Source organism: Sebastes umbrosus, chromosome 13 (assembly GCF_015220745.1).
Source record: "Sebastes umbrosus isolate fSebUmb1 chromosome 13, fSebUmb1.pri, whole genome shotgun sequence".
Taxonomy (NCBI): Eukaryota; Metazoa; Chordata; class Actinopteri; order Perciformes; family Sebastidae; genus Sebastes; species Sebastes umbrosus.
The window spans coordinates 337,501-356,334 of NC_051281.1; the positions used below are offsets into that span (position 1 = coordinate 337,501).

The following is an 18,834-nucleotide window of genomic DNA, read 5'->3' on the forward strand; positions in this document are numbered from 1 at the left end:
ACAGGGGAACTTACTGGGGTTCTGGGGGAACAGGGGAACTTAATGGGGTTCTGGGGGAACAGGATAACTTACTGGGGTTCTGGGGGAACAGGGGAACTTACTGGGGTTCTGGGGGAACAGGGGAACTTAATGAGGTTCGAGGGAACAGGGGAACTTACTGGGGTTCTGGGGGAACAGGGTAACTTAATGGGGTTCTGGGGGAACAGGATAACTTACTGGGGTTCTGGGGGAACAGGGGAACTTACTGGGGTTCTGAGGGAACAGGATAACTTACTGGGGTTCTGAGGGAACAGGGGAACTTCATGAGGTTCGAGGGAACAGGGGAACTTACTGGGGTTCTGGGGTAACAGGGGGACTTACTGGGGTTCTGGGGTAACAGGGTGACTTACTGGGGTTCTGGGGGAACAGGGGAACTTACTGGGGTTCTGAGGGAACAGGGGAACTTAATGGGGTTCTGGGGGAACAGGGGAACTTACTGGGGTTCTGGGGTAACAGGGTGACTTACTGGGGTTCTGGGGGAACAGGGTGACTTACTGGGGTTCTGGGGTAACAGGGGGACTTACTGGGGTTCTGGGGGAACAGGGGAACTTACTGGGGTTCTGGGGGAACAGGGGAACTTACTGGGGTTCTGGGGGAACAGGGTGCAGCTCTTGCAGTGGATGATCTCCTTAATGATGGGCATGTCGGGGGGACCGGGTGGGGGGGGGACCAGACTGATGCCCCCCATCAGGGGGTTTATGGGTCCGATGAGTCCCAGACTCGGGTCAAACCTCTGGATGCAGAGAGACTCTGAGGACACAACCAGAGACAACAGTCAACACAAAACACCAACAATCCTTTAGTACATTCACCTCAGTGTTTATGTTGTACTTTTACTGTTGCACAATGAGTACTTTTACTCCATAATGAGTACTTTTACTCCATAATGAGTACTTTTACTTGTATTTAGTATTTCTGCATTGCTGTAATGGTACGTTTACTTTAGTAAAAGACCTGAGTACTTCTTCTACTACACAGTACTCCTATCTGATGATGCTGATGATGCTACTGTGTGTGAGGCACTACATGTGGTGTAGTTCTGCCCAACAGGTGATTAAATACTCATTCAATCATTAATGTCTCATATTTCTTAACATCTGGTGTGAAGGCTGGTTAACAGTAAGAACACCGTCTGTTTTTTAAAGTAAAGAAGTGATGACATCATCAGGAACTGGACTCCTACATCTACAGGAAGGTCACAGAGAAGATAACGGAGATTAATATATCAGAATACAGAAAACAACACGCAGGAGAGAAATAAAGCACCGCTATCTGAGAGAGATAAGAAGATAAACGAGGACGAGATCTGAGACAAGAAGCCACCGTCCTGAGGTGATGAAGGGAGGAGGAGGAGGAGGAGGAGGAGGAGGAGGAGGAAGAGGAGGAGGAAGAGGAAGAGGAGGAGGAGGAGAAGGAGGAGGAGGAGGAAGAGGAGGAGGAGGAGGAAGAGGAGGAGGAAGAGGAGGAAGAGGAGAAGGAGAAGGAGGAGGAAGAGGAGGAGGAAGAGGAGGAAGAGGAGGAGGAAGAGGAGGAGGAGGAGGAGGATGAAGAGAGAGTGAGGCAGCAGATAAACGGAGAGGACGGAGGCGACAGCAGCGATGTTTCAGCTGTCAGGGGACAGAGAGAGCAGGTCAGGGAGGAGGAGGAGGAGGAGGAGAGGAGGAGGAGGAGGGCGGAGCAGCGCCGCCTGTTGCTATCGGCAACAATAAGAGAGCATCAGCACGATGAAGAGATCCAGATCACAGCAGAGAGGAGACGCCAACCACCGACGGGACGGACGTCCATCACGCCGTGCTGATGTTACACCACTCACACACACGGTTTGGTGTAGAAGAGAGAGTTCAACTTTTATTAATTCACCGGCAGAACTGGCAAAACCAAACTAGCTGTCGAGCAGCACGGGCACACGCACTTCACAGAACAAGGGCTCCGTCTAACAACAGAAACTTCTTCTTCTTCGCTGGTAGTCATTTACGACAGAGAGTTTCACCCTGCCCCCTGCTGGCGGGTGTAATTATACATATTTAAACAAAAGACTGAATATCACAGCATATTACTGAATGACATATTAGATAAATGTAACTAGGAATAGATATAAAAAATGATATATCTCTCAGGTGCTACAATCCTCCCCTGCCAAATGAATGTTGTCCTCAACATTAGCATTCAATTTCAGTGCAACTCTGACTATAGGATGTAATACCAATACAACTACGTCATTAAGACAACACTTTACATTTAACATGTCATATAATGGCAATGGCTTTCACTGAAAGTTAGCAAGACGTAAATGTTCTTCAGTGCATTTGAACAGATTTTACCTTTAGTGTACATTACTATTGTATACCATGTGATCTCATCACACTCTGCTCTTAAATAACACCACAGTGTTTAAACTTAATAGTCTTAACTCTGAGCAGTTGTAATATACAGTACTAAATTGATACTTTGAAACAAAAACATTTCTGTCACTTCGCTATACACTTCACATCATACACACATATACCAAAAACATTCCATATGCATTACTTAAATATGCCATATCTTAATCCAAACTATATAGTTTATGACTAAACTTCTTTTCAGTTGCATATCCCATATGAGTAACGTTTTGAAAATATAAGCAATTTACTAAATGCATCTTTTTTTTTCTCTTTTTGTTTAAACCAGGTAAGTGTAAACAACAATTAAATCACAGTAGATAACTTCACGTTACTTTCAGACTCTTTTCTTCTGTATACTTTGTTTATCTCAGTCCTCCTTGTCCCATGACATCCATACTGGACAGTAACTACTCAGTTCACAAACAGTCCATGTTACTGTATCTGTTCTTCCAGAATAATCTGCAACAGTCCATAATGAACCCATTAGAAGTCTTTCAGTAATATCCTGCGGGAACAAGAGCAGGATAAACCAGTTGTGTTCCAAACATCTGTGGAGGTAGCCAGGGCACACTGTATCACTGTGTCATTGTCCACAAGCATTTGCACTGGAGCATCCATTCTGAACTCCTCCGCTTCAGCGTCAAGTTCAGGCTGAGGTACTGTTTCAGGAGTAATGGGAGGTGCAACATTTTGCTCTGCAGGCTGATGGTGATGGTGCCTCAGTCTATGAGCCCAGTAATATTCCTCCTCATCTGAACTCTCTGAGTCCTCTGATGTCTCATTTGGTGTATTCTCTTTGTGTCGCTTTCTTTGTTGAGTATGAGGATTTTGTCCTCTCACAGTGCTTTGAGCTGGTTCCTGAAGTGGCAAAGCATTACATGGCATTAACATGTTGCGATGGAGGATTCTGCCTCTCCCTGTGCCACGTTCAGATTTTACCTCATAGACTGGGCTGTCTTTCCCCTTTTGAGAGACCACAATGTGTATTTGGTCCTCCCAATATGAGCGCAGTTTTCCTGGTCCGCCACGCTCTGACATATTTCTCACAAGGACCCTGTCTCCTGGAGAAAGCACTGAACTTTGTCTCTTTTGGTCATAATACGTTTTTCCTCTTGCTGTAGTCTCTTGGATGGTTTTTGATGCAATGTCATATGCTTCTTTCATCTGCTGCTGCCATTTTTGAGCATATTCCTGGTGTGAATTACATCCTTCCTCATCATTTATTCCAAAGATCAAGTCAATAGGCAAACGGGGATTTCTGCCAAAAAGCAAGTAGAAAGGAGAATATCCAGTTGCTTCACTGGTTGTGCAGTTGTAAGCATGTACGACTTTACTCACATAGTCACTCCAATTCCCCTTTTTCTCCTCATCCAAGGTCCGCAGCATTGACAACAAGGTGCGATTAAATCTTTCAGCTGGGTTCCCTTGTGGATGATAGGGAGTTGTTTTTGAGTTGGTCATGCCAGAGTATTTTTGCAGGCGTCTGAATAGGTGGTTCTCAAATTCTTTGCCTTGATCGTGATGTATTTTAGCAGGGAAACCGAATTTGAGAGAAAAATCATTGAAGATCTTTTCTGCTGCTGTTTTGCCTGATTTGTTACGGGTTGGGTAGGCTTGTGCAAACTTAGTGAAGTTGTCAATAATCACTAAAATATACTCATACCCTCCCCTGCTTTTTTCAAGGTGAACATAGTCTATAGAAACCATTTCGAACGGTGCTGTTGCAGGTACATGACACATAGGGGCTCTGCTATGCACGGCAGGTTTTTTCTGGATGTTGCACTTACAAACTTGGGTTATAAAAAACTCAATGTCTTTTTGCATCCCAGGCCAATAAAACCTCTGCCTAGCAAGGTGTAAGACACGTTCTACCCCCAAGTGTCCCATTTCACAGTGAAGGTACTTGTACACAAGCTCTTTGTATTTTTCTGGAAGCACAATTTGATTACAGGTCGCCGTTTTGCGCTTCAGCAGACCCTCTTGAGAAACATACAGTCTTTTCCATTCACATAGCAGTTGCTTAGTTTTTGCTGCTTCCATATGCATGATCCTCTTGTCTGGTTTTTCCCCAGACCTTTTCGACTGGAGTACATGGGATATGACAGGATCTTGCAGCTGTGCCTGTAGTAACTCTTGCTGTGTTACTTTTATGTCTGGCTGATTATCTGCAGCTAACTCCTGAACATGTGGGCTGCATGTAATGGCTGAAACCCAGTCCACTTCGTGTTGTTTTTGTGTTGCATTGAATATTACACTTAAAACTTCAGGGGAGCACTGCTCTGTGCACTCGCTCATATAAGAGTCCATACTCACAGGTGTGCGGGACAGGAAATCTGCATCTGTATTTGTTTTTCCTGGACGGTACTTCAGTGTTATGTTGAAGTCGGCAAGCTCACACACCCAGCGATGTCCGGTCGCATTCAGTTTAGCTGTGCTCAAAACATAAGTAACAGGGTTGTTATCACTGTATACTGTTACTGAGGGGGCATAAAACAAATAATCCCGAAACCTGTCTGTAACAGCCCACTTGAGCGCTAAAAACTCAAGTTTCCCTGAATGTAAGTGGTAGTTTTTTTCTGCTGGTGTCAATGTTCGTGAGCCGTACCCAATAACTCTGAGTTTGCCTTCCTGCCTCTGGTACAAGACTCCTCCCAGTCCTTGTTCTGAAGCATCAACATGGAGAATGAAGGGATCTTCAAACCTTGGATAAGCTATTACAGGTGGGTTAGTCAGGACATCAACTAGATAGTTCAAGGTTTTCTGGTGAGTGTCACTCCACACTATTTTCTGATGTGGGGGGAGCTGTCCTGCCCCTGCTGACCGAAAGGTGGGCTTTGACTTAGGACTTGGGGTTATATCTGTTGAGAGTAGTTCATATAGGCATTTTGCATGACGAGAGAAATCCTGCACATAGCTTCTATAGTACCCCAGGAAACCCAGAAGTTTGCGCAACTCTTTAATGTTTGTAGGGGGTTTTGTCTTAAGCGCTTGCACAGCTGCGATTTCTTTACTGTCCATCTTGTAGCCTTCAGCTGAAATCACTCTTCCAACATAGCGTACCTCATTTTTGAATAGGTCACATTTGTCTGGCCTCAGCTTAATTCCCCAAGCTTGCTGTTGTTTGAGGACAGACCTCACATCCTCAACATGCTGTGTGAATGTTTTACTGTAAACCAAGACATCATCCAAGTATGGAATACATATTTTGTCTCTGAGACCTTCCAGGCTCTCTTCCATACTGCGCTGGAAAGCTGAAGGTGCGTTTGTGAGGCCAAATGGAATCCTGTTCCATTCGTACAGCCCCCATGGGGTTGAGAAGGCTGTGAATTTCTTTGAGTCCTCACTGACACTCCCTTGATGATAAGCTTTGCCTTGGTCCAGCACGCTGAACCAAGCATTTCCACCAAGGCCATCAAGTATCTCCTGTATGCGTGGTATGGGGTGCCTGTCCGGGATTGTCTTTTTGTTAAGACTCCTGTAGTCAATACAAAGCCTTAGGCTCCCATCTTTTTTTCTCACGCAGACCACTGAAGCAGCATATGGGGAGGTGGATTTGTGGATGAAGCCTTTGCTTAACAAGTCCTGGATGTGGTTCTTTACCTCCTCATACAATGGGCGAGGTATGGCATTATATGTTCTGGCTACTGGGATCTCATCAGTTAGCTTAATGTCCATTTTTAAGTTTTTAATGTAACCTACATCATCTTTGTGTCTGGCAAATGCTCCTGATTCCTCCCTGAGCATTTGTTTGACCACTGCTTGTTGTTCACTGGTCAAGTGGTCTACCTTGATAGGTGGATCCAGCAGTTTGTCCTGGGGATCACCTTGAGATGATTCTGTGGTGGAGCATGGTGGAGCCTGAGAATTTTCAACAACTACAGAATTAACCTGGTGTTCTTCTGAGTACACTGGGTAACAGTCTGTTATTCTCTGCATGCTTCCTATCACAGCTTTACTTGGCATTGTGATGTCATGTTGCGTGGTATTTCTCACATAAATGTTCACTTTACGTGAGGAACAGGAAACATTTATCAGTTGACAGGTGATTTTGAGGCCTTCATCCAATGACAAGTTCTCCTCAGGTTCAAAGAGCATTTCAGTTTTCACTTTGAGATTGGTTTTGACAGGACAGGTAATACACTTTATTTCCCCCCTTGGAACTACAACAGATGTGCGTCCTGTGAGGACAGGGTAAGTAACATTCTCATTTGTAGCTCCCTGAATGAGGTTAAGCAATGTTTCTGCCTTTACTAACCCTAGTCTGAGTGAATTTCTGAGCAAAGCTACTCTTTCACTAGACTGAACCTGGTCCTCTCTGTTTATCAACATCTCCTCAATGGCATTAAATCCTATTATGGGCCTCTGCACTATGTCCCTGCTCACTAGTACTGGAACTAGTATCTCATCAGATCTTGCTGCTTTAGCTTTAGGATCACACAGACTGAAACTAACTGGGACCCATCCCTGAAAGGGGATTTCTGTGCCATTTGCAGCCCTTAAGTCCAGCAGTTCATCATCACTTAGCAGGTCACTGATGGGACGGATTCTTGCATCAGGTAAGTTTTGTGACTTCCATGTCTCACTCATGATGGACACTTGTGCTCCTGTGTCCCACAGGGCTTGAGTCTTGACACTGTTCATTCTGCACCAGACAAGACACTTTTTGCCTACCAGTTGTGCTACTTGCTTGCGTTTTGAACAAGGGTTGTGTGAGTGAGAGGGTTGGTCTCCTTTAAGTTTCACATTTGACTTTAAAGGTGCTGATGGGTGAGGAGAGGGCAGTTTTTTTCTTTTCCCCTTCACTGCGCACAGGGTTACAGGCTCTGTTTGAGGGTTCCGCTTTGGGTGATTTTGGGACTTTAATTCCGAGGTCATGGCACGTCCCTCCATCACAACCTCTGGTAGTTTCCCGACGGCTTCTGTCTTTCCCCTACTCTGCACCCTCTTGCCCAATGTGTGTCACTGCCGCACTTAAAACAATGATTGCAGTCCTTTTTGTCCTGCTGACATGCTACACATTGTCTCCTTGGCCTCTTAAAAGCATCAGCTGGAGCTTTGGTTTGGCCGTCATCAACAGTATTTCTTCCCCGCTGGACGGTTTGCACAAGGGATGCTACTTGACCTGTGAGCTCCCTTATTGCTGTGTTGCTCTCCTCCATCTTTGTAAATAGGGAGTTGTCTTTAATGGGTTTGTTAGCTTTAGCTGAGACTGGGGTTGTCAAAGGGTCATTTTCATCCTCACTCCTCTCTACTGTGCTCAGACTTGCTTTATGAGTGGCTTTAATTGTAGCTTTAATCTTTTGGGCTCTCTCATTTTCATAAAACTGGGCGGTCTGCATTTTTTGAAGGAGCAGCTCATCACTACTGTTCCCATCCTGCAGATAAATCCTCATTTCTGCTCTTATGTTATCATTTGACAAGCCTGTCATGATGGACTGAGAACATCGGCTATGAACTAGCTCTTTGTTATATTTCAGGCCAGACTGGGAACGTTCAGATGCAAACAGGATCTTTTGCTGCAGGTCAAGTACTCGGACCAGAAAATCAAGTGCAGTTTCACCAGGTCCCTGTACAGCTTTTGTCAGTTGTTGGTACAGTACTGTTGCATCCTTTTCTGCATAGTGTGTTCCTAATATTTGTCTGAGAGTGGCTAAGGTGAGATCCATTTTCCCCTCTAAATAGCTCCTCAGTTTCAAGCCAGGATTCACAGCACGTATGACAGCCTCCATAATGTCCTCTTCTGGAAAGCCCTTCCTTAGACCTCTTTCAATCTGGTGTTCAAGGCTGCTAAAGCTCAAAGAGTCTCTTGATGTTGACTCACCAACATGTCCATTTATCCTGAAGTCCTTTCTGAATCCATTGGAAGCCAGAAAGCTGTTGCTGATGGAGTCTCTGCCTCTGCTTTGCGTCCCCTCGTCCCGCGCTGTCTCCCGGGCGACCCGCTGCTTCGGCGCCGGTATGAGCGGTGCGCGGTCCCCCAGCCGGCGTCCCGACGCAGGCTGTGCGGAGCGAGCCGCCTCCTCCTCCTCTCTCTCCGCCTCCTCCTCCGCCTCCTCCTCCTCCTCCTCTTCCTCCTCCTCCTCCGCCTCCTCCTCCTCTTCCTCCTCCTCCGCCTCCTCCTCCTCCTCCTCCTCCGCCAGCAATGTTGCAGTACTCACAAACTGTGCAGTTCTTTCACAGTCAGTCCAAACAATCCGGTTTCTATTTCTGACAGAAACTCTCCTCGGTGCTGCTCCATGGTGTCTAAAGCGCGTCTGACTCGTCAGACGCGCGCGGCGGTCGAGCTGTTCTCTGTAGCTAGCGTTAGCTCACTTATTGCTCTGCTGCTCTCACGCGCGTTCAACGTCACCGTGTTCTTCCAGAGTTAAAGTCCTTCGCCGTGAAATAACATCCATACTCATCTCGGTGGACCTCCAAGATGTTACACCACTCACACACACGGTTTGGTGTAGAAGAGAGAGTTCACTTTTATTAATTCACCGGCAGAACTGGCAAAACCAAACTAGCTGTCGAGCAGCGCGGGCACGCGCACTTCACCGAACCAGGGCTCCGTCTAACAACAGAAACTTCTTCTTCTTCGCTGGTAGTCATTTACGACAGAGAGTTTCACCCTGCCCCCTGCTGGCGGGTGTACTTATACATATTTAAACAGAAGACTGAATATCACAGCATATTACTGAATGACATATTAGATAAATGTAACTAGCAATAGATATATAAAATGATATATCTCTCAGGTGCTACACTGACATGGTTCCTCCATGATAATATCTCAGTGATATTCACAGAACAGTCTAGTTAAATCTTAATGAATAGATATATGTATGTATATATATACAGATATACATTTTAAAGATGAGTGTTTATTAAGCAGGTATTCTTTGAGCAGCACAACCCCAGTAATCCGGACCACCTCCTCTCTTCTAGCAGCAGCATCGTGTCCTTCCTGTCCTGGAGGCTCCAGAGCTGTTCAACACTTCCTGCGCTAAGAGAGAGAGAACCTCTCTGTTCTGTATTAAACATCTTCAGGCTCATAGAAAAGGAAAAAGAGAAAATAATCTCCCATAAATCAGAGCATGTGCAGCCGGGCTGCGTTCACAGAATCCTCAGGTCTTAGGAAAACTCATTAGAGCGATAACCCCCGACAGGTAAATTACACCTGGTGGAGCCTCCCATTCATCACAATCACACACTACTACTACTACTACTGCTGCAGCTGCTGCTGCTACTCTCCCTCAGCCAACAGGATTCAGGCCAGCTTCATCTCTCTGCTGCTGATGCTGCCAGAGAGACGGAGAGAAGAGGAGGAGGAGAAGAAAACAGTGACTGGAGGAGGAGAGGAAGACCAGAGCCAGCAGACGGAGACAAAGAAAACCTCTCTAATGTGATTATTTCATGTTTTTCACCAGAAACACTGACAGACACCAGCTGCTGCAGCTGGAAACATCTGGCTGGAGGAACTCCAGCTGACATCATCAGCTCAGTGTATACTATATACTATATACTCTATACTATATACTATATACTCTATACTATATACTCTATACTATATACTATATACTCTATACTATATACTCTATACTATATACTATATACTCTATACTATATACTATATACTCTATACTATATACTATATACTCTATACTATATACTCTATACTATATACTATATACTCTATACTATATACTCTATACTATATACTATATACTCTATACTATATACTCTATACTATATACTATATACTCTATACTATATACTCTATACTATATACTCTATACTATATACTATATACTCTATACTATATACTCTATACTCTATACTCTATACTCTATACTATATACTATATACTCTATACTATATACTCTATACTATATACTATATACTCTATACTATATACTCTATACTATATACTCTATACTATATACTATATACTCTATACTATATACTATATACTCTATACTATATACTCTATACTATATACTCTATACTATATACTATATACTCTATACTATATACTCTATACTATATACTATATACTCTATACTATATACTCTATACTATATACTATATACTCTATACTATATACTCTATACTATATACTATATACTCTATACTATATACTCTATACTATATACTATATACTCTATACTATATACTCTATACTATATACTATATACTCTATACTATATACTATATACTCTATACTATATACTCTATACTATATACTATATACTCTATACTATATACTCTATACTATATACTCTATACTCTATACTATATACTCTATACTATATACTATATACTCTATACTATATACTCTATACTATATACTATATACTCTATACTATATACTCTATACTATATACTATATACTCTATACTATATACTCTATACTATATACTATATACTCTATACTATATACTCTATACTCTATACTATATACTCTATACTATATACTATATACTCTATACTATATACTCTATACTATATACTATATACTCTATACTATATACTCTATACTCTATACTATATACTCTATACTATATACTCTATACTATATACTATATACTCTATACTATATACTATATACTATATACTATATACTCTATACTATATACTCTATACTATATACTATATACTCTATACTATATACTCTATACTATATACTATATACTCTATACTATATACTCTATACTCTATACTATATACTCTATACTATATACTCTATACTATATACTCTATACTATATACTCTATACTCTATACTATATACTCTATACTATATACTATATACTCTATACTATATACTCTATACTCTATACTATATACTATATACTCTATACTCTATACTATATACTATATACTATATACTCTATACTCTATACTCTATACTATATACTATATACTATATACTCTATACTATATACTATATACTATATACTATATACTCTATACTATATACTCTATACTATATACTCTATACTATATACTATATACTATATACTATATACAGTATACTCTATACTCTATACTCTATACTATATACTATATACTATATACTCTATACTATATACTCTATACTATATACTATATACTATATACTCTATACTATATACTCTATACTATATACTATATACTATATACTCTATACTATATACTATATACTATATACTATATACTATATACTATATACTCTATACTATATACTCTATACTATATACTATATACTCTATACTATATACAGTATACTCTATACTATATACTCTATACTATATACTATATACTCTATACTATATACTATATACTCTATACTATATACTCTATACTATATACTATATACTCTATACAGTATACTCTATACTATAGAGTATAGAGTATAGAGTATAGAGTATAGAGTATAGAGTATATAGTACAGTAGTACTAACAGTAGTATTAATCTCAGTTTCAGTGTTTTAGTGTCTGAAAGCGTCCTCAGAGCGTCTCCACTTTAGACCGTTTAGAGACGGACAGGGCGAGTCTCTGAGACTAAAGAGCCTGAAGTCAAACGGAGACGGAGACCATCAGCTGATTATAAAGTCCATAAATTTACATGAAGTGTGGTGAAGAGGATCTCTGTCTGTCCTCAGCAGCCTTAATGTGATTTACTGTATAACACTCTATCAGCTGATCTCAGAGTCTTTACTGATAACATTCATCTGCCTCCTCCTCCTCCTCCTCCTCCTCCTCATCCTCCTCATCCTCACGTCCTCCTCCTCTTCATCCTCACCTCCTCCTCCTCTTCCTCCTCCTCCTCCTCATCCTCACCTCCTCCTCCTCCTCCTCATCCTCCTCCTCTTCATCCTCACCTCCTCCTCCTCCTCCTCATCCTCCTACTCATCCTCCTCATCCTCATCCTCACCTCCTCCTCCTCATCCTCCTCCTCATCCTCCTCCTCCTCATCCTCACCTCCTCCTCCTCATCCTCCTCCTCATCCTCCTCCTCTTCATCCTCACCTCCTCCTCCTCTTCCTCCTCCTCCTCCTCATCCTCACCTCCTCCTCCTCCTCCTCATCCTCCTCCTCATCCTCACCTCCTCCTCATCCTCACCTCCTCCTCCTCCTCCTCCTCATCCTCCTACTCATCCTCCTCCTCCTCATCCTCATCCTCACCTCCTCCTCCTCATCCTCCTCCTCATCCTCCTCCTCCTCATCCTCACCTCCTCCTCCTCCTCCTCCTCCTCTTCCTAGGGCTGAGCAATATACCCAAAAATAATATTACCATATCTTTAGGCTATATCGTGATACATGATATATATCGTGATATTTTCAGATATCCTCTAAGCACTTCATAAATGCTCGATTTAACCCTTTGATGCATACAATCACACCAATATGATGATTCTTGTAGTCACCTGATGCCTACATTACCCACAATGCACCTCTCCCTCTGCTGATGTCGCCTGCAGCAGAGATGAGGACATCTTCAGGTTGATTAGATGTGTTCACATGACGTGAGATGAGGTGAGATGAGTTACCTGAAAGCAGCTGCTGCCCGCTGAGGCCCACAGGCATGATGCCCAGGTTGTTCATGGCCGTGGCCCAGGCGCCGTGCTCCGAGACCGGGACGCTCAGGTGGTTCTGCTCAAGACCCAGACTGCCTCCACCATCAGCTGCTGCACCAGAGACACACACAGACATCAGACACTGGGAGGACTGGGAGCTACTGGTCTGGTTCTAATGAAGGTCCGTACCGGCCATAACAGGGCGTCTCCTCTCTCATCAGATCCTTCGTCAGGCTGCCGGAGGGATGGAGGGATGGAGGGATGGAGGGATGACGGATCACTGGGCTGGTGAACAGACGGGTTCATCCAGTCAGAACCAGAACCAGGATCTCAGTCCACCTGTAGGAGGATAAACAGAAAAGAAGGGTTGAGATGAAGCAAAAGAAATCCGACCGGGACCTCTGAGAGCAGCGAAGAACCACCGAGGAGAAACCAGAGAAACCATCCCAGCTGTCACACACACACACACACATGCACGCACGCACACACACACACACACACACACACACACATGCACGCACGCACGCACGCACACACACACACACTGTGACTGAGTGTAGTTAGTCATCACGGTGGCGCCGATCCGAGCTGGAAACCATCAGAGCAGCAGACTGACGGCGCTCAGCGGCGGAGAACAGATCCCTGAGTTTAGGGTGACGGAGGAGCTGATCCAGATCAACTATCACTGAAGGAGGAGGACACAGCTCGGGGGGGTTCAGACCCAGACCCTAGAACCTGGTTCTGACCCAGACCCTAACAACAAGAAGAAGACGAAACGTCCTCACAGAGACAGAAGAACATGATCTTGGAGACAGAATGAGGTCCTGATGAGATGATGAAGATGATGAAGAGGAGGGATTGTGGATGAAGGCTGCTGACAGACTGAAGAGGCTTCACACTGCAGCACCGCCGGATTATTATAAGACACATTGAACCGTTTAACACCGTTCAGTTCCACAAACAGGTTGAGAGGACGAAAAGGAAAAGAGGGAGAGTTTATACGCTGCAAAGAATTAACAAGAAGAAACGGAAACTTCTCCGTCGTGGTGGTTAGTCATCTCCTGCTGTCGGTTCATCAACAGCTCTGTATTCTGATATTATTATGATATTATTATTATATTACTGTTATATTATTAGAATATTACTGTTATATTATTATAATAATACTGTTATATTATAATATTACTGTTATATTATAATATTATTATTATAATAATACTGTTATATTATAATATTACTGTTATATTATAATATTATTATTATAATAATACTGTTATATTATTATAATATAGCTGCTACAGTGACAGCTCTCCTCTCAGGCTGACTGTTCTGCTTCATTCATGTTTAATTTGATCCTTGTAAGGTGTCCTTGGGTGTCTAGAAAGGCACCACCAAATAAAATGTATTATTATTATTATTATTATTATTATTATTATTATTCATCGTCATTAATGAAGCAGAGAGTAGAAAGAGGAGAATCTCCTGCAGGAAGCAGAGGAAGCAGTCTGGTTCAGGGTTTATATATATATATATATCTATATCTATCTGAGTGTTGTGTGTTTATCAGGTGGAGTCGGTGTGTAATGATCCTCAGCAGACAGATACTGAAGAATAAACAGACTCCAACACCTCCAGCTATCTGTCTCTCTTCTTCTGCTGTTCTACTGTTCTACTGACTCACTGCCTGTCGTTTATCTGCTCACCGTCCTCCATCCCTCCATCCTCCATCCCTCCATCCTCCACCCCTCCATCCTCCATCCCTCCCTCCCTCCATCCTCCATCCCTCCATCCCTCCATCCCTCCATCCCTCCATCCTCCATCCCTCCACCCCTCCATCCCTCCATCCTCCATCCTCCACCCCTCCATCCTCCATCCCTCCCTCCCTCCATCCTCCATCCCTCCATCCCTCCATCCCTCCATCCCTCCATCCTCCATCCCTCCACCCCTCCATCCCTCCATCCTCCATCCTCCACCCCTCCCTCCCTCCATCCTCCACCCCTCCATCCTCCACCCCTCCCTCCCTCCATCCTCCATCCCTCCATCCCTCCATCCTCCATCCCTCCACCCCTCCATCCCTCCATCCCTCCATCCTCCACCCCTCCCTCCCTCCATCCTCCACCCCTCCATCCTCCACCCCTCCCTCCCTCCATCCTCCATCCCTCCATCCCTCCATCCTCCATCCCTCCACCCCTCCATCCCTCCATCCCTCCATCCTCCACCCCTCCCTCCCTCCATCCTCCATCCCTCCATCCTCCACCCCTCCATCCCTCCATCCTCCATCCCTCCACCCCTCCATCCCTCCATCCTCCATCCCTCCATCCTCCACCCCTCCATCCCTCCATCCTCCACCCCTCCCTCCCTCCCTCCATCCTCCATCCTCCACCCCTCCATCCCTCCCTCCCTCCCTCCCTCCATCCCTCCATCCTCCACCCCTCCATCCCTCCATCCTCCACCCCTCCATCCCTCCATCCTCCACCCCTCCATCCCTCCATCCTCCATCCCTCCACCCCTCCATCCCTCCATCCTCCATCCCTCCATCCTCCACCCCTCCATCCCTCCATCCCTCCATCCTCCACCCCTCCATCCCTCCCTCCCTCCCTCCCTCCATCCCTCCATCCTCCACCCCTCCATCCTCCATCCCTCCATCCTACACCCCTCCCTCCCTCCCTCCATCCTTCACCCCACCCTCCCTCCCTCCATCCTTCACCCCTCCATCCCTCCCTCCCTCCCTCCATCCCTCCATCCTCCACCCCTCCATCCCTCCATCCTCCATCCCTCCACCCCTCCATCCCTCCATCCTCCATCCCTCAATCCTCCACCCCTCCATCCTCCACCCCTCCCTCCCTCCCTCCATCCTCCATCCTCCACCCCTCCATCCCTCCCTCCCTCCCTCCATCCTCCACCCCTCCATCCTCCATCCCTCCATCCTACACCCCTCCCTCCCTCCCTCCATCCTTCACCCCTCCATCCCTCCCTTCCTCCCTCCATCCCTCCATCATCCACCCCTCCATCCTCCACTTCTCCATCCCTCCCTCCCTCCATCCTCCATCCCTCCATCCTCCACCCCTCCACCCCTCCACCCCTCCATCCCTCCATCCTCTCCTCTCAGAGTGGACGATCCTCCTCTGAGTGTTTCTGCTCACTTTCACGCGTTATGAAATATTCACAGCTGAACGTTGTTCTGTTTATTATTCATGAGCTCACTTGACATCTCTGAATCATTCACGCACACGCTCACACTCACGCTCACGCTCACACACTCACACTCACGCTCTCACGCTCACACACACACACACACACACACACACACACGCACTCACACACACACACACACACACACACACACACGCACGCACACACGCACACACACACACACACGCACGCACACACACACACACACACACACACACACACACGCGCGCGCGCGCACACACACACGCACACACGCACACACACACACACACACACACACACACACACACACGCTGTCACATTTGCATACTCACAGTAACACCCTGATAGATGCGCAGCACACCGGACTGTACGACTGGATCACTGATACTGAAGGAAACTGATGAAACATTCTCAAGCTGCTTCTACAGCGTCTTATTCTCTGATTTCATTTCATCTGGACGGAGACGGAGACGGAGACGGAGGGTCTTTAATTCCCTTCACACGTGCAGTCTGTCCCTGAAATGTTATGGTGTGTGAATCTGAGCAGGGATCGATATTCAGGAGGTGGAGGAGACCAAAAACAGAGCTAAAACAGAGAGAGACTGATGGACTGATATCCATCAGGGGACACAAAGTCTCTCAATGAATCAGGACGATGAATCATCTATAACTGCTGGAGGTGGAAATCAACAACTGTTGATATCACGTTGTAAATCTGTGGGACTGGATTAACCTCTTAATATACTGTAAGCTCTAGGGGGCTGGAGAGATATTATAAAGTAACCGGGTCCGGGTCCGACGGGTCAAAGAGGTCAAACATCATGGATCAAACATTCAGCTATAGTCCACGTGTCCCTGATGTGTCCCTGATGTGTCCCTGATGGAGATCAGGACGTCCGTCTCACTATGAAAACGTCCATCTATCAGAATTAAACTTCTGCTTCTTTAAAATGTGTTTCAGGAAATTCCACAAGTTCCATCAGCGTTAAGATGTGGATGGAGGACGGCAGCGGTCCCCGATGGAAGCCTGTAAACATTCAGTGTTCAAAGACGGCGAGGACGTCTCCTCCTCCTCCTCCTCCTCGTCCTCAGACTGATAACTGATCACAGATTCCTGCATCAGACAGCGGAGGTCTATAAATAGCTGGATCTCACATGAGGACTTTCCGTGGAGGCTGAGTGATGACAGCAGAGAGCAGATGAAGGCTTCATGTCTTCCTGCTTCACTTCACACATCCAGCAGCAGCAGCAGCAGGTCTCTGAGCTCACAGCAACACAGCAACACATGCAATGCTCACCTAAAAATACAGCTCAGGAGGCCGGCTGGCATGCAACGACGCAGCAGAGACACACAGGTCACAGAGGACATTTCAGTTTGTCCACCGTTCTAGTTACATCAAAAGTCAAACTATTAACCACAGAACATATATCTCTAACCTGTGAACGTTAATGGTTCCATCATGTCAACATCAGCGCCCAGCAGCAGAGCTACACGTCCACCATTAGGACTGAAAGCGACTCCCTGATGAAGTCATCAGGTTCATTCTCTGCTGATAGATTTCTATGAATCCATCAAGGATATTTCCCTCTGGATAACGGTGGCTCTCTGACCCTCCACGTGTCACATGAACATCTGATCTGTTCCACTCCGACTGGTGAATATTGGATCAGCCTCCTCGGCGTGCCGTGCTGTCGACTTCACACATTTCATAATTCATCATGAATATGCATGAACATCCTGTATATAGCAGCATCCTCATGAGGCTCGCTCCGTATCTATGGAAACGCTCAGAAGACAATGTGTGGAGCTCATCAATAGAGAGCACATCATCATCATCATCATCATCATCATCATCATCATCATCATCCAGCTTTATAACGAGGAAGTAGTTTAATTAATGAGTAGAACTGAACCAACCTCCCAATGCATGTCTTAGTGCACGTCTTAGTGCACGTCTTAGTGCACGTCTTAATGCACGTCTTAGTGCACGTCTTAATGCACGTCTTAGTGCACGTCTTAATGCACGTCTTAATGCACGTCTTAGTGCACGTCTTAGTGCACGTCTTAATGCACGTCTTAATGCAAGTCTTAGTGCACGTCTTAATGCACGTCTTAGTGCACGTCTTAGTGCACGTCTTAATGCACGTCTTAGTGCACGTCTTAATGCACGTCTTAGTGCACGTCTTAATGCACGTCTTAGTGCACGTCTTAGTGCACGTCTTAATGCGCGTCTTCAGGCACGTCTCAACAAACGTCTCAATGCACCACTCCCATTTATTCTCTTCTTCTTTATGTCACGCAGCTCATTTTAGATTCATCCTGAACGGACAGCACACACACACACACACACGCACACACGCGCGCGCACACGCACACGCACACACACACACACACACACACACACACACACACGCACACGCACACACGCACACGCACACACACACACACGCACACACACACACAAACCAAACACACGGCCAAAAAACAAGACGGAAACCAAGATGGCGACGGTTTAAAACCAATCAACGCGGCAGTCCACAAACCAGTGTGTGACGTCACAAGGACACTCTCTCTCTCTGTCTCTGTCTCTGTCTCTCTCTCTCTCTCTCTCTCTCTCTCTCTCTCTGTCTCTCTCTCTCTCTCTCTCTGTCTCTCTCTCTCTCTCTCTCTCTCTCTCTCTCTGATTGTCTCTGAAAGC

At 45.1% G+C, this 18,834-nt stretch overlaps 1 protein-coding gene across 3 annotated transcripts in view; it reads right to left on the reverse strand.

Annotated features, from left to right (window-relative positions):
* Positions 1-18,834, reverse strand: part of enox1 (ecto-NOX disulfide-thiol exchanger 1) — an 88,499-nt gene that overhangs the window by 31,196 nt on the left and 38,469 nt on the right. For 2 of the 3 annotated variants that reach the window (XM_037789054.1, XM_037789053.1), the window contains 3 exons: positions 13,151-13,300; positions 12,935-13,072; positions 622-789 (listed from right to left, as the gene is read on the reverse strand). In XM_037789054.1, the coding sequence (XP_037644982.1) occupies positions 622-789; positions 12,935-13,072; positions 13,151-13,157 (313 nt within the window). In that variant the 5' untranslated portion in view covers positions 13,158-13,300. The remainder of the gene's footprint in view (positions 1-621; positions 790-12,934; positions 13,073-13,150; positions 13,301-18,834) is intronic. The other variant, XM_037789055.1, reaches the window with a different exon arrangement.